Source organism: Andrena cerasifolii, chromosome 11 (genome assembly GCF_050908995.1).
Source record: "Andrena cerasifolii isolate SP2316 chromosome 11, iyAndCera1_principal, whole genome shotgun sequence".
Classification (NCBI taxonomy): domain Eukaryota; kingdom Metazoa; phylum Arthropoda; class Insecta; order Hymenoptera; family Andrenidae; genus Andrena; species Andrena cerasifolii.
The window spans coordinates 2,920,380-2,943,587 of NC_135128.1; the positions used below are offsets into that span (position 1 = coordinate 2,920,380).

Genomic DNA, 23,208 nt, shown 5'->3' on the forward strand with positions numbered 1-23,208 from the left:
ACCATACTAAATAAGGGTAGTCGCATAATTTTTACGATATACTTACACAGAGTGGTCATACCAATGGTGTTACATATTCCATTTGAACTTCCATTTAATTGAAAGCAAAAATAAGCACATTATCGACAAAAATATTTCAAAATTTCGAAATGACACCAACGTTTTCAGCAAACTGGTTGCGTGCCTTGATTACCTGAATTAAAAAAAAAGTTTATCCCATAATTGTCCCATAGTTTTTTAGAAAATTTTCACCGTATAAATACTTTTTACATTGACTGCATATTGACTTGAAAATTAGAGGTCCGTATGTTTGACTTTCTATTGGCGCTTATGCTCTTTATACATATTATTTTAAATGCGATTTCTTTAAAAATTATGGTTATTTATCAATATCACAGTAGCTTCTTAGAGGTTGCTACTCATTATTTATTTACGTAAATATTATTTCACTAAAGAAGGATAAAGTTAAATCTAGACACTCATTTGAAATTAGAGGATTACTACTCGTTACATGAATTGCATGATATCAGTTTCATTTTAAAAAGAAGATGGCTTGACGCACTTAGAGGTCAAGTTGTAAATTGTGTATTCTCCTACTTTATTTCCATGTTGTATGTATGCTGGTGATGTAGACGTTCGGCAGCTTGATTCTTGACCTTCGCGTAACGGCGGACAGGTCACCGGAGATCCGTGCGTTGTTGACTGTTTACATTCGTAGCTGTAACGCCGGGATTATCTTACATTTGGAAACAAATCGGCGGGTGTATATTACGGGTCGCGAGGGACTCGGCCATCGGATTTTATGGTCCGTCATGCGAGGGTCAGGGCTCCCCCAAACCAACGCGAATATCCGCTCCGCGTCGCGGATTAGATAAGGCAGCAGTTTTTTTATACGTGGTGGCTTATGGGAAGTGTTATCTGATCCGCGGCGGATCCGCTCCGCGCGGCGAAATTCGCGTTGGTTTGGGGGAGCCTTTAAACAGATTACTACCATATATTCTCTATTTTCTTCAAGTACCCTGCTGAAGTCCTTTTTCCAAAATCTGAATTTGCTACAATTCCGTTTATCAGTTAGTCGCAATTTATGAACTTTGACTCCATTTTCTTGTAAAAATCGCAACAAGATTTTCAGTAGACAACCACTCTATACATAGACTTAAAATTGTTTCTTGTACGATGGGGCGCAATACAAAATATAACAGAAGCATAAATTATTATTCTCTGAAAAATTGCTAACATAATTTATGTTTTGATACTACTCTAACAAAAATATTCATAATTCGAAAAATGGCCGTAGAGTGCTCGTATTATTCTGCACAAAACCGTAACTGCTTCGCATGCTTAACCAATTACAGTCATAATACTTCTTATTGCACAGCCTCGTCTCTATTGCAAATACAATTTCTATGCTATTTATTGCTATGTATTGCTTAGAAAGCAATTGCTTAAAGAAAAAAGGAATAGCTTATTTTCATATGAATAAAAATCATAAGGAAATGCTGGCTTTGCTAGGCTTTGGTAGCTGCGACTGCCGGTAACGTTCTCACTCTCTCCCGAGCTACCCCTGCTCGGCTCTCGTCCTGCGTTCCAACATTAAATATTGGTTATTAAAATTATTGATTATTACAATTAACATTAAAATTATAAAAATGGTTTATTTTGAATTCGAAATAAATTAGTAATTATAGGTACTTTAGTGAAATGATATTTAAAATAAAAGTTTATAAGGAGAATAAAAAGATTTATAAAAAAAAAAGTACGGTGAATATGAAAAAGAAAAGGGATATGAAAAAAACTTAATACCTAATTTAATTTGGTGTGGTACAACTCAAAACAGTTATCGACACATAGGCCTACATCACATCTTTTTCCCGAATTTTGCACATACACCAAATCGCCTTTGCCCCTTACATTTTTTATTTGTCGTTGAAACTCTTCTCAAGAAGTGTCTATTCGGCGACATACTGTATTATTTGAAGGACGTCTTCCTGCCCCACTAGGTCAGTCTTGGGATGCATATTTTACGAACAAATTTTCTACTAACTGTATTCTATAATGGAGTTGATTTATGTATTGCTTCGTCATTTCCTTATATATAATATATGAATTTAAAACGGCTGCATTTAATTATTTATCGTTTACAGAGGTTCATGTATTATTTAGGTATTCATACGCTTTCTCTCTGATACATACTGATGAAGTAATTGGTCCTTTAGAGGGCCGAGATTTTCTCATTGAAATTGTAAATTTTATTTACTTAAAATTTATGCATATATACCACCAAAATGGCCGACAAAGGTGGCCACTATAGTGGCCAGCCCGGCCCTCCAAATGTTAAGCAAATGTTAGCATGGGGTACAGTAGTTTTTCACGGATTCCTTAATATCTCTTAGGCCCGATTGATGTTAACTTGGATTTTACTTACAAAGGTTACCCGCACAAATACCTAAAAACCAATCTCAGGGTTTTGCCCTAATTAATCCCTAAAGAGGTGAAACGGGGTAAACTGTATTTTCACGGATTCCTCAAACTCTTCCTTACTTCTTATTTCTTATATCCCGTAGAGAATCCAAACTTACAAGATTGCTACAAGAGTCACTAGGTGGTCGTACAAAAGCCTCGATCATCGCTACTGTATCCCCTGGTAGTATTAATCTTGAAGAGACGCTGTGGGCATTAGATTACGCACACGGTGCAAAAAATGTTACTAATCGTCCAGAAATAAATCAGAAGCTTACAAAGACAGAATTTCCTAATCAACATACAGAAGAAATTGAACGATTGCGAAAAGATTTATTGGCAGCGCGTGAAAAGAGTGGTGTTTATCTTGCAGACGAAAATTACAATGAAATGCAGGCAACAATTTCGCAGCAGACTAAAGGAATAGAAGAGATGATTAATCATATAAAAGCACTGAAAGAAACTATGCAAGAGCGAGAGGTACATTTCTTGTTAATTATTTTTATCAGTGTAACTGTTCATTAATTTTAATGTTATTGGTTTCAGAAAATACTTTCGGAACTTGAATTAGAAAATATTGCTCAAAGGGAAGAGTTGCACGAAGCTAAGGCGATACTATATACTACTACCGATACTCTAAAATCAATAAATTATCGATTAAAAGTGACATCGCAAGAACGTGATGAACAGAAGTACCTAGTAGAGAAGCATGTTTCTACAGAGAACGTTTTATCGTCGCACGGCCATGCTCTGTTAAATGTTGCAGATACAGCAACTACAGATTCCCTGAAATTACGTGAAAAAATTGACCGCAAAACGTAAGATAACTGTATATGTACACCATCAGATTATTTGTCCAGGCATTGATTACTATTGGTTTACCCTATTCTGTTACTTCTCTGGATTATCTGGAGAGTTTGTCTAAATCAGGGGTGCACAGGGAGCCGTTTTTAGCGCCTAGCTGCGAGCAACCCGCCTGTCCCGTTGCTAAGGTTCGATTCGGTGAGGAGAACTGCAGCTGTGTATATAGCTGGGTTCAAGTCATACTAAATGCACGGACACTATTGCAGTTCGCCTAACAGATTCTAATCTTAGCAACGGGACAGGCGGGTTGCTCGCAGCTAGGCGCTAAAAACGGCTCCCTGCGCACCCCTGGTCTAAATAATCAAACAGTCATATTCCCTGATAACAATCTGCCTGCAGTCTGCCAGCAGATGGACAGCAGGCTCTGACAAGGCAGAGTCTGCCGGCAGATGGACGGCAGATCCTGACAAGGCAGGGCCTGCCGGCAGAACCGTAGCTGAATGCGGACATAGACTGCACCGGATCTGCCGGCAGACCTGGTTATCAGGGTTAGCTTTTAAGTCGATACTATTTAAAGTTCGCGAATATCTTTTTCGAATAGTGTTCCGACGTTACGTCAGGCGTACAAAAGCTTCGCATCAGGTGACCGAGGGTACCTGATATAGCTAGCATCGGTACATCGTAGTATGCGCAATAGATACAACGATTCGAGGCACATTCAACTAACTACTATATTCTTTAATATATTCTCGGGCTCCTATGAAATCTAGAATTACGATACTAATGTAACGTTGGAATACTCTTCGTTTGGAATACGTATTACGTAGTATCGATTCATGGGACTGATGTGCGGTCTCCCTTAAGGGTCCTCCAGACGCTGATGCATGTTTCAGTGAAACGTTGATACATGCATCATGATGCAGGTTTCATGATACATGTTGCTACGTCTGTAGATCGGTTTCCGTGTTTCAGCATCAGAAGCGGAACTGGTATCTTGCTCATCAGCTAGGCACCTGACCAAGATGCAAGAGTCATGAAACCTGCATCATGATGCATCAGTGTTTCACTGCAACATGTATCGGAGTCTGGATGTCCCTTTAATTTAGAGATAGTAATCAGTACTTTCTTCATATGTCTTATATTCATAGAGTGAACTCAAAAATACTACCTTTTATAGCAAAGCAGAAGAAACGTTCAAAGTTATTGGAGAACAGTTCGAACGTAATTTTCGTGAGTGCAAGCAAGGCATTGAAAAGGAGACTTCTTCACACGGAGAAGCATTGAAGCAGTTTTGCGGATCCATGAAAAATGATATCGGTAATATAATCTAGTATAAAATATAAATTCTTACCAATATTGATTTACATTTCTATCACCATTAGGTGCACTTGCGAGCCAAAGTGAGTGCGCGAGTATCGGCACTGGGATGCCACAAATGCCAAATAATCTGGATGATAAATATTCAATAATGGCAAATAATTTAGCAACAAGTATACATGAATGTGTATGTATATAATATAATATGAAATCCGCAAAAATAGTTTTTCATTCTTATGCCGCTTTAAATATTAATATGTCTCGAAATATTCCAGTACCACAGGTATCATAATTCGATAAAACACGAAATCGAAAGTGCCCATGGCACAATGAAACAGAAAGATGAAATATTGAATACTATGTATATAAAATTGGCTGAAGATATCGACAATTTAATTAAAATTGGAGTAGCTAAGAAACTGCAAACTGTACGGAATGATTTGCATGAAAAATTAAAACACGCTTCAACTCGAACGACCGAAATGGTAGAATCTGCGTGTAAACGTCAACTGGAAGCTTGCGACCGTATGAAACTGACATTAATAAGATTAAAGTAGCTGCCGAAGAGCTTAGTGAAAAGCAAGACTGCGCACAGAAACAACGTTTTTTTGCAAAGCTATCGCCAAAGATATCTCTACTTATAATTTGAATATTGTATTGGTCTTTAATATTGCACGTATTTAACGCGTACTATTTTTGAGAAACTGGATGAAGTATCCTGCTCAGTTGAAGAGTCTAACTGAGAGTGAAAGGGAACATTATGTTACTGCGGCTAACGAATGTGAAAATATTAATGAAATTTGTAAGAAAAATAGCTCGACAAATTGCTACGGATAATGCGCAATCAGCAAAATGAGAAATAACTTAAAGATGATTTAACGACAGTGTTTTGAAAAAAGTTGAAGCCACTGTTGCTGTTGGAACAGAGAAGGTGATATCTACACTTAATTTGCTAAGTTTAAGCGTTTGAAGTCTATTTTGCGGTAAGAAGAATTTTTCTACATATCAAAAGGTTCATGTTATGTTATGCTTCGATTATAGAATGAAGAGGCATCAAATGGAACCGAAAGATTTGGAAGAAACCACCTTTTATGCCAATCTCAACGAAAAACAGTTTAGTAAGTCCAAAAGGACTATGCCTTCATACAGCATTACGGGCTCAAGAGAGGAAGCGTTTCGAAAATATCATAAAAGAGAAAGAAACGCAGAAGGAACACGCCAGACAAGTGGTAAGTTGGATGTATTATATTTTAATGGCGTTTTATTTTTCAAGTCAAAAGATCATATTGTAATAAAGTAAAAATTACAGGAGTTCGCTACCTTGAAGAAGCGGGAGGAAAAAGAAATAGCACGACTAAGAAAACAAACTGTTCACTAAGCACAACCAATTCGCAAATACAAAATGTGTGTGCCAAAAACTGGAAAGCGACCATTGACTGATTCTATGAGTTGGGTATAGGACAAAAATAGAAGCTTCTGTAAAATGCGATTGAATATCCCCCACTGCTAAACATGCGTAATTTCCTAAATCGTTGCTCTAACGTGTTACGCACACATCTACCCCAAGAAACCCTTAAAAACCTGTGTACACATTCGTCAGCCAGTGTCAGTATCAGCCAGTTAGTAATCCAACACCAGTTTAATCTCAATCCTACAGCAATTCATTCTCAGTTTCATTCTAAGCTAATAGTTCTTTGGACTTACTAAACTCTTTTTCGTTAAGATTGGCATAAAAGGTGGTTTTTTCCAAATTTTTCGGTTCCATTTGATGCCTCTTCATTCTATTATTGAAGCATAACATAATATGAACCTGTTGATATGTAGAAAAATTCTTCTTACCGCAAAATAGACTTCAAACGCTTAAACTTAGCAAATTAAGTGTAGATATCACCTTCTCTGTTCCAACAGTAACAGTGGCTTCAACTTTTTTTTTCAAAACATTGTTGTTAAATCATCTTTAAGTTATTTCTCATTTTGCTGATTGCGCATTACCCATAGGCATGTGTCAAGCGATTCTTTCTTACAAAAATCATTAATATTTTCACATTCCTTAGTCGCAGTAACATAATGTTTCCTTTCACGCTCACTTAGACGCCTCAACTCAGCAGATACTTCATCCAGTTTCTAAAAAATAGTGCGCGTTAAGTACTTGTGATACTAAAAACCAATACAATATTCAAATTATAAGTAGAGATACCTTTGTCGATACCTTTGCAAACAAACGTTGTTTTTGTGCGAAGTCTTGCTTTTCACAAAGCTCTTCGGCAGCTACTTTAATCTTATTAATGTCGGGAAGATTCTGAAGGGAAGATTCTGCTAGACGAATTAGAGTCGCGTATAAATACAAGCTACAGTGCATCGAAACAGTATCAGGATCTGATTAAATGCACTCTTTAAGAAATGCAACAGTCAATGGCGGTGGATAAGAATGAACAGCTTTCCGTAATCAATGTAAATTTAATGATACTTTAAACCTAATTATTACTTTGAAAGTATTTATGACTGAAATTTTATCTTTATAGGATATGCGTGGCGCAATTGCAAATGTAAGCGAAGAACAAGTGACAGTCGTGAAAGATCGAGCAACGAAGACTTCTGATACTTTTGAGAAAATGTCTAGTGAATTCGAAAATCGAATTGCAGAATCAAATGCATGGAGTAATAAGGTTGATGAAAAATTAGATGCAACAGCGTCCGAAATTGACAGATTTCTTGATGAAGATGTACAACGCGACGTACCGACAGATATATAACATGCAAACTAGACAACCAAAGGAGGATAAAGGTTACATCGTTGTGCCTATCAGAAAAGAATTTTCCTATCCTCGAATTCTTCAGAGGTTTAGAGAAGTGAGGCAACTCGTTGAAACAGCAGAATACGAAGTAGACAAAACATATGTATATCAATAGGATACATACTAATTGTAAGACAATTATGTCAATTCTTTTATATATATCTGTACTTATATAATCGTTGTGTCACTGATTCATCACCGCCTAGCCCAAACTGCTGACCCTAAAAACATGACATTCGAAGAGTATATTCCTTTTACGACATAGGTGCTGGAAAAGAAGGGACTTTTTGGAATTCCATTTCTAAGAGGGTGAAAAGGGGTAAAGTGTGTATTTTCACGGATTCCTTAATATCTCTTAGACCCGATTGATGTCAACTTGGATTTTACTTACAAAGGTTACCCACACAAATGCCTAAAGACCAATTTCAGGATTTTGGCCTAATCAACCCCTAAGGGGGTGCAACGGAGTAAAATGTATTTTCACGGATTCCTCAAACTCTTTTAGGCCCGATTTTTACTTCCAAAGATTACCCACATAAATGCCTAAAAACCAATTTCAGGATTCTGCCCTAATCAACCCCTAAGAGAGTGGTGAAAAGGGGTGAATTGAGTTTTTGTTGAGTCCTTAATATCTCTTAGGCCCAAAGCGAAGCGCGAGGGTATTTTGCTAGTAGATATACACATATATATAGAATAAAGACGTAAAAGAAAATTTAATGATCCAGGAACAAACTTATAACTTAAGACTTAATGACTAAACATATATATGTTTCAGGCAATTGTTTTAACTTTGTGATACGTCTGTGGCGTCTCTACCACCACGTTCTTTTTCTGCGATACTGTTCTTTTCCTATGTTTCTAACTTTCACATTTCTAAATTCTCTTACTATTTACAACTTCCTGCTTATTCTTCTACAGTTCGTTTCGTGAGGGTTTCGCCTGGGCCTGGCGTTCGTCAAGAACATGTGGCGATCAGGCCCGCGCGAGCCCAAGTGGAATCGTTTTTCGCGTAGCTTTCTCTTTTAGTGATCTCGGCATTTCTTCAGTTTTCTGTCTTGCTCTTTTTCTATTTCTTGCCTTCACTTAAAACTAATTTAAAATATTGGGCAGTAAAATTCAATGCAGTAGGTAGAGGTTAATAGTTTGTATTTGAATTTTTTACATTGAATACAATTTCTACAATTATTTACATTTTTTATGCGCGTCACGTAGTAAATTCGATATAACGTAGTAAACCTACCACTGACCTACACTAATTTCATAGCAAAACGATAGCAATAAAAGCATATGCATTCATCGTTCGAAACACTCACTGCGTAATGCGCATGCGCAACAGATGTCCACATGTTCGGGCGGTCAGTTGACAGTTGACCAGATACAAATGGTTATATGCACGGAAAACTTGACAGACGATATTTTTTTTTTTTGCTACATTAAATATTTTATGATTTTTTTAAAAATAACATAAAATTACTTCACAGTGAGTATGCACATTACTACTGCATAAGCAGTAGAATTATTGGTATACTTGAATGATATACTTTAAAATTTCGGAAGAAACTTCCCGACCTTCTAATTATAAGAAAATCCAATACGTACAGAACACATGTTCCTTACATAATGTCTTGACTTAGGATTCATAAATATTTAGTACGATAATTCATTATTTCCTTTCGGCGTTATTTAAGTATTTTCAACATACCGTAAATGTTGTATTTGAGGTTATATTAACATAACCCCAACTTATACAGTGAAATTAATTATACAATGAAGAAATATCGAGTGAATCTTCATCCTGTTTTAGAAATCCTTTGTTTTTTAATTCAAAACTCTTGCTATGCAAGTGCATAAGTGAGCTTTACACCTACACAGATGCCAAGCATTAAAGATGAATCGGAGGCGGAAGGTGAAGAAATGTCACATGACAGTAACGATAGTAATCAAAGTTCTGCATCGTGCGAAAGCAGTGCAGAACATAGCGACAGTGATGACTCTTCAGAAATGGATGAGGATGAATGCGAAAGGCGACGCAATGAATGCATGGAAAACCTAATAGATTTAGAACGACAATTTACTTTGCTCAAAGAGCAGTAAGTAATCACACTGTTGTGAAAATTTTGTAGGAAATAAGTATGCTTTCCTATGAGAAATTTACACAAAATTTCAGACTTTACCGTGAAAGGATTACTCAAGTAGACACAAAAGAAGGAGAAGTTCGGGTTGGAAAATCTGAGGAATATTTGGTGCCCTTGGAACGTTTGAAAGAGAATATGAAAACAAAAGCAGAAGTAGCTGGGATATTAAAACAATACAGATTACAGAATATACAGAACAAATTCCTAGCTGAAGAGCAAGCCGCGTTGCAAAATTTTGAAAGCGAAAAGGAATTAATCTGGAATTGTATTCGCAACGACTTACAGGAAAAGATTCGTAGACTAGAGGAAGATAGAAATAATGTTGATATTCATGCCGATTTGTGGCTAAATTCAACTGGTAAGAGACGCAGAAATCACACTGAAAGGAGAAGGGCTGTTTCTGTTGCTGGGCCTTATATAGTTTACATGCTTAGTGATGCGGATATTCTTGAAGATTGGGCATTAATAAAGAAAAGCCTGAGCAGCCGAAAAGCTGAAATAATCTAATATTAAGTGTAATAACGACCAAATTTTAATGATGTTAATATATCGCCGTTTTATAAAAATGGGATGTTTGAACAACTTAAAGGCGAACATAACCCTTATTTTGCGACATTGGCGCTTTTCGTACATTTATAGTACTTGTATAGGGTGCCTTCCAGTATACCACCTTGATCTCTAGAAAACCAGTTTGAATGATATTCAAATATGTGTGACTTATGGAGAAATTCCACAACAATACAATATTTATGCCTTTAAGAAAACGATTTACGAACTGATCGATATCAAGTGATTGTGGATAGAGTTATTCCAAGTTTAGGAATACAAGTTGTAGTCTATGCGTGAAAATTACTTACTTTTAAATCTAAAGATTAGATTACGCAATCATCGCCTGCAAAATTAATCACATTGAATTTATATATAACAGATTCTGTGAAATAAATTTCTTAAAAATGTTCGAAGTTATGAGCATAGTTTCTCAGTTTTAAATCTATAGAAGTCTTCGATTTAAAATTTATTTACAAAACCATATTTAGAAAAAATTGATTTAACTTTTAATGATGTTACATCATTACTCGTGTACAAATTGTATCATAATAATGAAATATGTATATTTCTTATTTTTTAATAAACTTTCAACAAAAGACTTATTTGCGAATGTGAATTTTATATCCCTTGATAGGCTTAACCCTATCAGTCGAAATGATCTTATCCATGCCGTTGTCCCTCTCATCCTTATCCTCTCCTGATGGAAGGAGCCTTTTTGTTCTTTCCTTCCTTATTATAAAAAGAGGTGTCATTGGTCAACAGTGGGTTTGTAAAATTCAAGTATAAATGCCACCATTCAGATGGGTACGAGACCTGTCGTTATTGTTTTTAGACCTCATTGAAGTAATATGGGATGCGAGTAGTTGAAGCAGCCAACCGTAATAGCGGGGCGTACGGCTCGCTTACCTGAAGCGAGGCGCACCGCTGTCTTTAACAGCTCATTGCGACGTTAAATTTAAAAACTCCATCTTAAAATGGAACGTCATTTAATCTTTTTGTCAAAAGATGGAAAATGCATGATCGGGTCCCAATCTCCCAATCACTGTGGTGGTCAGCCACTAACGAGGGAAGTTAGACAATCCGAAAATTCAGATAATTATGCAACTTTGTGTGCAACTAGAGTAGTTCATCCGTAACACAAACCTATTTTCTGTTGGTGCCATAGTGCGGGTTTAGGGGGTGAAATCACCCTCTGAAAGAAATGCAGAAATTTCTTTTGCGTGGAATATCTCGAGAACGGTGAGAGATATCGAAAAGAAGTTTAAACAAAAGTTGCATCATTTTTTATATCTACAAAACTGCATAAAAATAATTATCGAAAAAACCATACTTTTCAAGTTACCCCTACCACCAATTCTTAATTCGATATTGTTGCAACCCAACCGACGATCAGGCGTTGCAACCATCGCGCATTCCGATTGCCACGAGCGAACATTTATTCGATTAAAACAAAAGTCGATTCTTTGCTTAGTTCAATAAATGTATTATTAATTATAAAAAAAATCACATTTCTATCTATTGAACCTGCGCCACAACCCATCTTCAAAAACACCTATTTCTAAGGTCGCCACACTGTTGGTCCCCCTTAAGTCGTTAGTACAATCTTTGTATTTATAAGTCGCTGTATGTTTTGTCAATCGTGGTTTTATTTAATAAATTGTTCAAGTGTTTTGGATATCGTGTAGTTTCTTTAATTGTGTTCGTGCTCTCAAAAATTTGCCGGTAATTCACTACGGCTTTCACTGAAACGTGGCTGAAAAAATACATTAGTAGACATGAAATGAAGACTCTAAGCTATTTAATTTATGTGAAACTACTCTGCTTAATTTAAGCACTTTAATTTTTTTCATTCGCGAATTAATTTAATGACCTTGAAATTACAATGCAATGCTCGAGTACGAAGTAATTATACTTTTAAAGAAGAAATGAATTCTGCCCCTGCATAAAAATAAACAGATAAAATATTAAAATCTTATTCAGCACATTAAAAGCACCGAATTTTTGCCATTCATCAGGCATTCCTGCCTGGAATTTTCAAACATTAATAACTAAAGAGCAAAGCCTCCACCGCATTTTTTTTACATTTTATTTTCCTTTTATTTTGTGGCTTAGAATTTCCCATATTTCATTTTCTATTATCTGTTGTCGAACATCCTGTATTATAAGCTTGCATTTACTGCCATATAAGTATCTACATATATAGTGAATTTTTTTAAACTCATTCGCTAGTGTTGGATGATCTATAAGTTTGATTTCATTGAAACGAATTTGATCTTTTTACTGAACTTATTATGAATTTCCTGTGATTCTTTACCACGAAATGTAAGATCACTGAACTTATTATATTTGAATCATTGTCATCATCGCATATGTGGCTTTTGTATCAGAACTGGGGAATACAATCTCGGGCTACGGTATCCCGGGATTCCACGATCCCGGCTATTTTTTAGATTCCAATAATCCCGAAATTTGATATAAGTAATCCCGCAAATTTCGGGATTTTTAAAAAACGTAAATTACTTTATGAACACCTGAAAAATATAAAAATAAATAAACATAGTCATTTCATAATAATAAGAACAATAATAATAACAATAATGATTTATTTAAATAATAATATTAAACCGCATATAACTTAAACTAAACTATATTTATTTTTACAATGATATTCTCACTTTTCGCTATTTCGAAATCGCAGCGAGTTGCAAATCGCTACTTGTCTGAACACGTAAAGTCGAAACATTGTAGATCTGTGCTTTAGGTACTTTGCGGTTTCTTCGTTCGCATTTCCAAAAATCTTCATAATGTTTTACTGATATTATCTACTTATCGAGACTTTATTATTCTCCATTATTCTACTGTTTTTATTGTTAAAAATGATTTTAATCTCGTGTTTCAGACTAATGATAGAAAGTAAGTTTGTTTGCTTTAAATAAAGATTTAGAATTTTAACACATAATAAATCATTTTGTTTACTGAAATTTTCTATTACCCAATCCCGGGATTAGTCCCGGAATCCCGAGATAGATTTTAAAAAATCCCGGGGTACTAAATAATGACCGGGATTGTATTCCCTAACGAGAACTCAGAACACAAACGCGGCTCGACCTGTTCATACGTAAACAAGCGAGTTACCGTTGCTAAATATCGATGACAGTCTCGAGGAAAAGAGTTTAGCTAGTCAATAGGCATTGGACCAGTTAATTTGGCGAGGAAATTTCAGACAATTGATTTCCATTGAAATCTCAGAAGCTACGTCGATATATCAAGAATCTTCAACCGATTCAAACGGATTGCGTCCCCGGAGGACCGAAGTTTTAGTTAGATGTGTTATCAGCCACATGATTGATGGCAAACGCTAATTATGTACGAGCAATCAGCGAGATCAGAGACGTGCACAACGAATAATTTGAAACCACCATCGAAAAAATTATGGCAAAAAATGAATGTCCAGCCAGAACGCAGGAAGCCAGACAAAAAGCAATGGCACGGGATCGAGTCTCCACGATTCGTTGCATTTTCCAATTTACCCGAAACTGGGGACTTCTTCTTCGGTAAGTGATCATGTACTTGGAAAGAACTAAGGAAATCCGTCAATTTTCCACGGACAATTTCCATTTCTTTCAGATAAGGTGGCCGTAATCGTGAGCACACCGAAACCTGACTTCGACAATGGGAAGCTTCTCAATCCTTTTCACAAAGAAAATACATTGGTCGCGTAAGAATCGTGAATTTATTTGAACATGGATGCGATAGCAATCTTTTGAACAGAGAATGTTTTTATCATAAAATTTATTTATTCATATGATTTCAGGTCTTCTAATAATGATCCTCTGTCCGGTATAAAGTACGTACCATCCGAGGAAGCGCCCTATATGTGGCACCACGGAAGCGAGAAGTGTAGGGAAGAATATGTGGTCCAGGATGGTAGCTACACAACGGTATTTAATTGTTATATTCACGACCAACTTAATTAAGGGTGTTTGGTTTATGAATCTGTGATAAACGTTTCAGGAGAAGCAGGGTAAAAAGGAAAATTGTGCATTTGCCTTCAAATTACAACCAATGCATAGACAGGAAGATAAACAAGAGCGCGTCAACAAAGCACGAAAAATTGTAATTGTAACTTTAATGCAAGTTTAATGTAATTGGTAAACAAATTCTGACTCGTTAATTTTATTTATAGATCCTGGAGAAAGAAAAGAAGACGAAGGTGTTTCGAGCGAATCCTGCTCCCAAGTTTTTAGAAGCCCGATCAGGGCCCACTAATACTAATAAACATAATGATAATGATAATAGAACTAGAGATAGAAATGATAAGATAAAGAGCAATGCTAATGAGAAGGCTCAAAGTACAAAGAGACCTAAAAACCCCGTAAAGAAGAATGCCGAGGTAATTCAATCAGAAACTCGATACATACTTAGTTCTTAAGTTTACTATAGTTACTTATAATTCAGATTTGGAAGAGACCACCTTTTATGCCAATCTCCGCGAAAAGGAGTTTAGTAACTCCAAAAGGACCATGCCTTCATACAGCATTACGGGCTCAAGAGAGGAAGCGTTTCGAAAATATCATAAAAGAGAAAGAAACGCAGAGGGAACACGCCAGACAAGTGGTAAGTTGGGTGTATTTTAATGGCGTTTCATTTTTCAAGTCAAAAGATCATATTGTAATAAAGTAAAAATTACAGGAGCTCGCTATCTTGAAGAAGCGGGAAGAAAAAGAAATAGCACGACTAAGAAAACAAACTGTTCACAAAGCACAACCAATTCGCATGTACAAAATGTGTGTGTCAAAAACTGGAAAGCGACCATTGACTGATCCTATGAGTCCACCATCGTTCAAACGTCGTTGTCGTGCCTAGGTATTGGAAATTATAGCTTAGGAGCGCAGTCAGGGGTTTAGGTAGATGAAAGATTTTATCAAGGTATACTAGATCATTTATATTTATGTTGCCTACAAATATTTGAATAGTCAATAAACAGACATTGGTACCAACACTCAACTGGAAGTAACTTCCTTTTCCTGTGCCTTCGTCAGAGTTTTCTCAGACTTCGAGAAGGACACTTCTTGCATTGACGAGTTTTAATTAATTTACTTATCTACGGGAATAGGACAAAAATAAAAGCTTGCGCACTGAGCAAAGTGCCCGTAAAATACGATTAAATATCCTCCACTGCTAAATATATGTAGTTTCCTAAATCGTTGCCCCAACGTGTTACTCACACATCTACCCCAAGAAACCCTTAAAAACCTGTGTACATATTCGTCAGCCAGAGTCAGTATCAGCCAATTAGTAATCCAACACCAGTTTAATCTCAATCCTACAGCAATTCATTCTCAGTTTCATTCTAAGCTAATAGTTCTATATTTTACTTCTTCCTTTCCACTTTCAAATTTTCAAAGCTTGATGTTGTTGCTTGATTTACAGTAATCTGGGGTGCGAGTGGTAAACCGACCATAATAGCGGAGCGAGCGGCTGGCTTACCTGAAACGGGGAACCCCGATTCATTACCAGTTTATCGTGATGTTAATTTTAAAGAGTCCATCCTAGAAGAGCTTATTTTGTAAATAACATTTCAAGGAATTATTTCTGTTTATGTATAAAAAAAGGCAGAAGACCAACATCGTACGTTAGGCAGCTGCAGCGGTTTTCGGTATCAGCTTCAGCAACAACATCGAGCTTTGAAAATGGGTTGTAAATTCAGCGGTGATGAGAATTGAATTGAACCAAGACTTCCCCGCTTACAAAGCAACCGCTATTCGCAACTACCCAACAGACTTCCTTCTAAACACTTTTAGTTTCTCGATACATAACTATTATTAATTGTTTATAAAAATGTGCATTGACGCGGAATATTCCATAGCAGGGTTGACTAACTGGTGGGTCGCGAGCCACGGGGGGGCACCCCCGCCTTGCTGCCACGCTGAAAGGCCCCCTCCATACCTCCCAGGCCCTCCCGATCGCAGTCAAAAAGAGAAGGAAGGAAGGAGGAATCGACTGCGATCGTCAGAGTTTGGTCGGTATGGAGGGGGGCCGTTCAACGTGGCAGCAAGGCGGAGGTGCCCCCAGTGGCTCGCGAGCCACCAGTTAGTCAACCCTGTTCTATAGAATATCATCAACCGACCTCTAGACTCATTCTTTAAAATTTCACATTCGTCTGCAAACAGACGTTCTAATAATTTCGTAGACGTTCAGATCAAAAACAGACGTAAAATGGACGCCTTTAAGACGTTGTGTGTTATCTGGGTAGTAATCAGCAATAAAACTGAAATTCTAGAATATTCAAAATTATGTTCGATAGTTTGTTTCTTGTATTTACAAAGTCCAATACATAAAACTTTATACATATATTTCTCTTTGTGACTCTATTTGATATCTTTACATATGTATAGATAACGAAACACTGTGTGATTTCGAATCACTCTAAACTCAAACAACTATTAACATGTTGTTCCAAAGATTGCATACTTCTAAAGCTGCAATCGCACTTCGGGCACAAAAAGGTGGACATCAGAGGAGGTTCTATATCCCGTAACGTACCCTGGAAATTCGATTTTTATGATAAATGTTGATGCTCAATAATTGAATTCTATGGTTGCAAATCGTACTGGCAGTATAAGAACTTACTTCAGCTGCAGATCCGGACAAACCATTCATCAAATAATCAGCAGTCAACCCACTAATTTGTTCCTGTAATTGTATATTGAACACTATTTGTTTCTGCAAATCATCATTCAGTTTCTCCTTCTCTGCCAGCAATGATTCTTTCATCTTCCTTTCCTGCTTGAAATCTTCTTCATAGAGATTTAACTGCATCCGTAACAATTTGATATTCTCCGCCTGCATTAGAAATACCAGTATCAGGCAACAAGTTTTAGTAACTCTTACATGTAGTTCTATGTATATTTCTAACTCTGTTATATTAAAGCCTTTCTTCTGTATACTCTTTTTGGGATTAGTTAGCCGGGCGAAACCAATACTTTGTTTCTTATTAAGCATACGCTAACTTATGCACTACACCAAGCCCATCCAACTTTTGCTCTTGTGTTCGAAGAGCTACCGCGGGTGGTTGCAAGCGAAACCAAGAGCGACGGTTGTGTCCCACCATGGGGACCTTTCGCTCTTAAGGGGCGCGAGGGGCCTGGTGCCTTCAACAGCGAAGAGCAACTCCCTGGACAGGTCCGCACTACACTCACACTAGCTCAAATGTACGCTTAATAGATAAGGGCTATTTGCTGGCTTTCAGGTTCGCGGCAAAGGCTGGTAACGTCAACGACTCCCGAGGCGTCGAAATAATACTATGTACAGTCCTGTTAGCGTCGCGGGTGTTCGCATTTATGTTCTGTCCGATTTCGGGAATGTTAGGTTATCGATTCGTCGCAAAACCGTCAGTTGGTCGCGGTCGCGGGTGCTGGTACTGCTTATGCGTGTCGTCTCGAAGCATCGACTTTTAGCTTCTATGTGACGATCAAAACTCTCCTCTACACTCTCAAGATGCTCAAGAGACGCGCCTGGAGCTGTCGTTTGCGCCCACGGACGCGCCGTCCGTTCTCCCCACTTCTCGGTAAAAAATCTCGTAGCGGGGTACCCTGTTAATGTAGACACCGTGGGTCCGTTACAACTATGTGTTACACAGATAAACGCTCCGATTCCGCTACTCCAGCTGCTCCCCATTCCTTTGTCCAACTCGCTTAACCTTAAACGGACCCAAACTTTGGGCGCAAATAAGCGCCCGCGCCTGAAAATGGAATAGTTGGGCTGCAGAGTTGCCATGGATCGTCCTGACAATCTTGTGGGGCAGGATGATCCATAGCATCCCTGGTTGGGTATGCCTGCTCTAACTCTCATGCAAGGTTCCAACCTCCCTGACTAAATGATCTTACATTACATTAAATTTTTCCTTTTCGGACGTCCGAACTTATCCATTGCTGCAAAAGTTTCTTTCAATCATTCAAATTTTTCTTCTCTGTTTGAAGATACTATTTCAAGTAATGTTTTGTCTTCTTCGAAGCTTTCCTTTTCTTTAGCAAGTGACATTACTTCTTGCTCTAGTAATCGAATGCATTCAATGTTCTGCTTCTCTAATTCTGCTGCTTTTTTAACGAATTCGGAAGTCAATATATTTTTCGACGGATTTTCTTCGGGTTTTTCGGTTGGAGTTTCCAGTTCATACAGAATTGAATTGCAATCCAACATGGCTTTCTGAAACTGATTTTGTACAGTTATCGCCTTTTCTTTGTCATCGACACTCAACTACCCCTTTGATGGGCATCTATTTGAGACCCGTTTACAACCTCGAAAGCGTTCAAGGTCAAGTGAGTTCGACAACGGAATGGGAAGCAGCCGAAGTAGTGGGGCGGAGCGTTTATGTGTGTAATAATATAGTTGTAACGGCCATACGGTCTCTAAAGTACAGTAAATACTCGTATTAAACTCGACGAACAGGGCTGGCAGCGGGCGTACGACGCGTTACGGACACCATTCCGTGCGACCAATGCCGCGAGTGAGAAAACCCAAGAGCGAGCAGAAAGGAACGAAACAGTTGACACGAAGTTACCGTCGACTATTTCGTTCCCTCTCGCTCTTTCTCGGGTTCTCTCACTCTCGACCAAAGGATTCCAAGAAATGGTGGGGATAGTCACCAGACGCACTACGCAAGGTAAAAACGGGGCTATAACGAGGATTTACTGTAATAGAGTTCCCGACCACGAGATCTTTTACCGAGAAGTGAGGACTGCGGACAGGCGGGCGCGCCCGTGGACGCAAACGACTGCCCAAAGGCGCGTCTCTTGAGCATTTTTACATAAATCCGTGCTTTCGGATAGTCAAGTGCAATCCAATTCTCCGTATTTTGTACAGGATTTGTTCAATGCTCCATCAACTGCTAATATATCTCTAAGTTCTTTCAAGTATTTTTCTATATTGGTACAATGATCGACTTGCTTATCAAAGGAAGACGTTAATTCTTGTACCTTTTCGTTATACCACTGTATCTTTTCTCGACGCTACTGGCGGAATTGTGGGGGATTTACTGAACGTTTAATGCAAACTTATACAGGGGTAGTTGCCTACAAATATGTATACATTTGAATACTCGACTGGCAAACTGATTTTTATACACTTATTAAAACACTTACATGTAATTCTTGTTCAAGTCCGATAGATTCCTTCAGAGAATCAATTTCCTTATCTTTTATTAAACACTTTTCACATTCCGCGCAGTTATTCGAATCATTGGACTTTGACATCACGGCTTGTACTTCTAGTTGTTTTATATTCAGGGTTTGTTCTTGTATCGTAGATGTGGCTTGTTGTAACTGGGAGATCATTAAGTTTGAGATGCACAGCAGTTTCTGAACTTCAGAAGATACTTTTTCAAAGTTGATTTCAGAACTATTTAACTCGTTCGTTAATGAGGATAATTTTTCTTGGAGTTCAGTTACTGGACCAGACGTTCCTTCTTCTTTCTTCACGCTCGTACTAAGAGCCTATACGAAATCAATAGAATTAATAAGACAGTGATAGTAATAAAACAGAAAAAATGAACACTTTGTGATTCGCCCGCAGCACTCAGCCGTCGCATCCGTTAATACGATTCAGTTGGTGCATGTTACTGACTCGTTACTGTTTCGTATTCATGCTTTTTACGTTATGTTCGTAAAGAGCACGAATTTCACGATGAAATAGGTTCAACTGGTTTATTTTTAATGGTTGTTTTCACATCAGCCTGTATTTGCATTGGAAAAATTATGACTAAATATGTATTAGTTTCAATTTAGTTAAAGCAGAAAGTGATACAGCTTAATGTGGCCCACAGGCCGCAATGTGTTAGACTTAATGTTCGCACACCTCGTATTCGATTTTCGTATCACTAGGGTGTTCAGTGGAAAGTTTGATTTTCAATTCTGTATTTTCCTTTTTCAGGTAATTTATAAAATTTCTGGTTTCAAGAAACTTTTTCTTATGATTCTGATGTACGTTCATGATCTGTTCTTGCCAGCTGGCTAGGGTGTTAAATTGTTGTTTCATAGCTATGTTGTTCTGTTTCAACGTTTCCTTTAGCTTTGCATTTTCCTGTAATAATTCATTCAACTTCTGCTCTATTTCCGCTGAATCCAACGATGCTATCATAGAATTGTAATCCTGCAGTGAAAGTCCAATTTTTATTTCATAATCTAATTAGTACATTAATTTTCAAGCAGATAAGTGATACGTACAAGAGACATGCTTTTTTGTTGAATATCAGCATATGATGCAAGCGAAGATGCTTTAATGGAATCCAATGAATCTTTACCTAGTACCACAAATGACAGAGTATCATCTGTATCGACAACACTGAAGTTGGCCAGTGCTGCATCTGAATATATAGGTGTATTATCATCTAATATGAATCTGGCTTTCCCATTATTCAGGGAGAAACCAAGACTCTGTAAATGAGTTTCAGGTTCAATAGAGATTTTAGAGTTAACGTCCAATGACTTCTCCACATCTTGTCCTACTAGGGAAAACTCTTTTTCTGGATCAGAGTCCATGCTTGAAAATTAATTCAAGTTGATCTCACTTTAATCTCTGTGTCCGATGACTCTGCAAGATAAACATTTACTGTAATTTTAATGTAGCAATTACTTCATTTAAAATTTGATACTGTTGATAATCACTAATTTCTGGCATCCTTGTACCGTGTTTTCTATGAAAACGTAAGTATACATAAATGAGAAAAATGAAAAAACATCTGTTACTATTTGTTCCAATCTACGTGTCTGCAGCAGTCAAGAAAAGGTTACAATTGTACGCAAAAAGCGTCAGATTAATAGTTAAGCGATTGAGTTGTTGTTGCCAAATAAAAAGAATTTACAGAATATGTTTAAAGAATTACGTCATAAATCACTGATTTGGAGGAAGCATTTATCACCTCCTCTAATTGAATTAAGATAAGCCTTGTAATTATTAAAGAAATAAACCGATTTGAGAATCTGAAATAATACTATTCGCCCTACTTTCAGTTGGAATTTAGACTTACCTAAAAAGTTATCTCGTAAACGTGACAGAAGTTGCCCAGAAATGACAGTTTATCAATATTTTGTCTTCAGTTTGTTCATGATTCATAATTGCGCGAATGATGATGGCGCTACAGTCCAATTATTCGCTGTTGCAGAATCAATGAATCTCGATTATCCGTAGTGAAAGTTGCGATACTTTTCGGTGTTTACTATTCTCAACATATCAACTACTATTGCGTTTGATTTGGGCAATTGGCTCTTTGTTTGACGTTCCTCCGCTCCACTCGAGTATTGACACTCAATGTATTATTTTGTTAACACGATCAACACCATCTAGGCGGATTGGTGTACAAATAAATTAATGTAGGCGGGAAATTTGAAACGTGGGTTCCTGTTGATTTTTTGTCTCCGCAGCCAAGTACTGTGTATGTATGTAAGTACAAACAGGGAACATATCCGCCACACTTACTGAATCACTGAAAATATTCATGTTGTTAATTGGGCAAATAAATAGAGATCTGTTACTTAAGAACGTATTTAATTGTAGGATAAACTTTTAACAGTAATGCAAGAACGCACACTTCGCTTGTTGCGCTATATATTTAGTACACACGTCTCAAACGATTGTAGCAGATCGAGATTCGATTGTGGGATAGCTTACCGTGGTTAGTCTTTTTTTGTCGCTAACATTCTACAGTATTTCATGAATATGGTTTAGGGCACTGCCGAGCCACACGTTTCCGTCTAGAACTCTTCTATTTCGTGAGGGAAACATCACTGCGTCGCTTAGAGCATATATACATGGAGGTCTCATTGAGAGCTTGAAACTGTCGCCAACATGGTGCGAGAGAGAAAGACATGTGCAAACGAGAAAGGTATAGAGGTCCTAATCCACCGTAATGCGCATGCACCGATAACGCCGGCGACGATCCGCGGTTACTATGATTATCGTTGTTTACGCTCGTACTTACCTTTTGAAAAACGGTTACATGTATCGAGTTGAAATTAAAGAATGCCATATTTATATTGCGTGTTGTGCGGTAACCGAGATAAATCGGCTTCCTATTACTCGTAAGTAAATATATGTAATATTTAATATATTAAATTAATTAAAGTATGTCGTGCACACAAGGCTAACCATGGTAAACTATCCCACAATCGAATCTCGATCGGCCACAATCGTTTGAGCCGTGTGTACACCGGAAGGGCAGCTCCCTCTACATAAAAACGGAAATGACAACGAGTGTCTGAAAACATTCTTGCAACACGTCGTAGGCTTTCCTTAAATTGTTGTTTTCTACGTTAGGCGAGACACAGGAGGAATTCTGTATTGTACTTATTTTGTTCACATTTTACCTCTGACGCTATAACCTGTATAACCCGCTTGGTTCCGCCACAAAATTGTAGACAACCGCTGATAGGATAGGGTTGCCGGAAGAAGAAGAAAATGGAAAGGGCGTTTCGTCCTGGATCCGCCAGAGAACTCATCGGTAAGACTGTTTTCTTTTTTTTTTGGAAATGTGTTTATTGCACATGGTAATACAGTGGAGGTGAATACAGTCAAGGCCGCAAAAATATATTTTAAAAAAGGCCAATCGGTTAAAAAGAAGAGGTCTGGGTTAGGACAGAAGGGGCCGCAAAGCACGCAGACCAGCGGCTTCCTAAACATCTCCGCTGAATGCAGCTTGCTCGTATGCGACGAGAATTCACTGCTTGTCGTTAAGGTGATATGAGGTATCTAAGTTTACGAACCTTATGACTAACTTCTGAACTAGTAGTTGTAGGTCAGTGGCTCCACAGTAAGGGACTTAGCATAGGGGAGAAAAAACCTTACTAAAAGTAATGGGGAAAACCCCTGGATCGATCTGGGTACTGTGAGAGATAGGGGCTTAAAAACTATACGTAATAAATAAGAGTATGAAGGGAGAAGTATTTACAAAAGGGCGAGGGGTCCCGGGTGGACTCGTGGACCCGTCGACGTTACAGCGTGTACGTATCACAGTCGGAGTGGGGGGTGATGTAGCAACGACACGTAGAAGAGCACCATCTAGAGTTGCCCGCCATCTAGAAGAGCCCGTATTGGAGTATCATATACGAGAGGTGTAATGGGAGCTTGCGCTCAAGTCCGGCCAGTTAATAATT

General features: G+C 37.7%; 4 protein-coding genes and 1 long non-coding RNA gene across 5 annotated transcripts; 4 read left to right on the forward strand and 1 right to left on the reverse strand.

The window, feature by feature from the left end:
• The first annotated feature begins 2,558 nt into the window (after positions 1–2,558).
• LOC143374573 (uncharacterized) lies at positions 2,559–5,153 on the forward strand. Its single transcript, XM_076822820.1, has 5 exons — positions 2,559–2,940; positions 3,007–3,278; positions 4,442–4,581; positions 4,647–4,768; positions 4,857–5,153. Exons 1-5 carry the CDS (start codon positions 2,851–2,853, stop codon positions 5,136–5,138), a joined length of 906 nt encoding a protein of 301 aa, XP_076678935.1. The 5' UTR covers positions 2,559–2,850; the 3' UTR covers positions 5,139–5,153.
• A 1,721-nt stretch (positions 5,154–6,874) lies between these two features.
• LOC143374588 (uncharacterized) lies at positions 6,875–7,349 on the forward strand. Its single transcript, XR_013086692.1, has 2 exons — positions 6,875–7,032; positions 7,104–7,349. It is a non-coding gene; the product is annotated as an uncharacterized LOC143374588 (long non-coding RNA).
• Positions 7,350–8,724: 1,375 nt separating this feature from the next.
• On the forward strand, positions 8,725–10,659 carry LOC143374668 (breast cancer metastasis-suppressor 1-like protein). The gene is made up of 3 exons (XM_076822960.1): positions 8,725–8,856; positions 9,249–9,466; positions 9,544–10,659. Exons 2-3 carry the CDS (start codon positions 9,249–9,251, stop codon positions 10,016–10,018), a joined length of 693 nt encoding a protein of 230 aa, XP_076679075.1. The 5' UTR covers positions 8,725–8,856; the 3' UTR covers positions 10,019–10,659.
• A 2,089-nt stretch (positions 10,660–12,748) lies between these two features.
• On the forward strand, positions 12,749–14,976 carry LOC143374572 (targeting protein for Xklp2 homolog). Its single transcript, XM_076822819.1, has 6 exons — positions 12,749–13,614; positions 13,688–13,778; positions 13,875–14,001; positions 14,247–14,453; positions 14,519–14,677; positions 14,753–14,976. The coding sequence occupies exons 1-6, from the start codon at positions 13,425–13,427 to the stop codon at positions 14,924–14,926; spliced, it is 948 nt and encodes a 315-aa protein (XP_076678934.1). The 5' UTR covers positions 12,749–13,424; the 3' UTR covers positions 14,927–14,976.
• Positions 14,977–16,337: 1,361 nt separating this feature from the next.
• On the reverse strand, positions 16,338–21,377 carry LOC143374534 (uncharacterized). Its single transcript, XM_076822713.1, has 6 exons — positions 21,087–21,377; positions 20,284–20,650; positions 19,916–20,209; positions 19,204–19,554; positions 16,694–16,906; positions 16,338–16,607 (listed from the first exon to the last, which is right to left on the reverse strand). The coding sequence occupies exons 2-6, from the start codon at positions 20,596–20,598 to the stop codon at positions 16,485–16,487; spliced, it is 1,296 nt and encodes a 431-aa protein (XP_076678828.1). The 5' UTR covers positions 20,599–20,650; positions 21,087–21,377; the 3' UTR covers positions 16,338–16,484.
• Between the last annotated feature and the right edge of the window lie 1,831 nt (positions 21,378–23,208).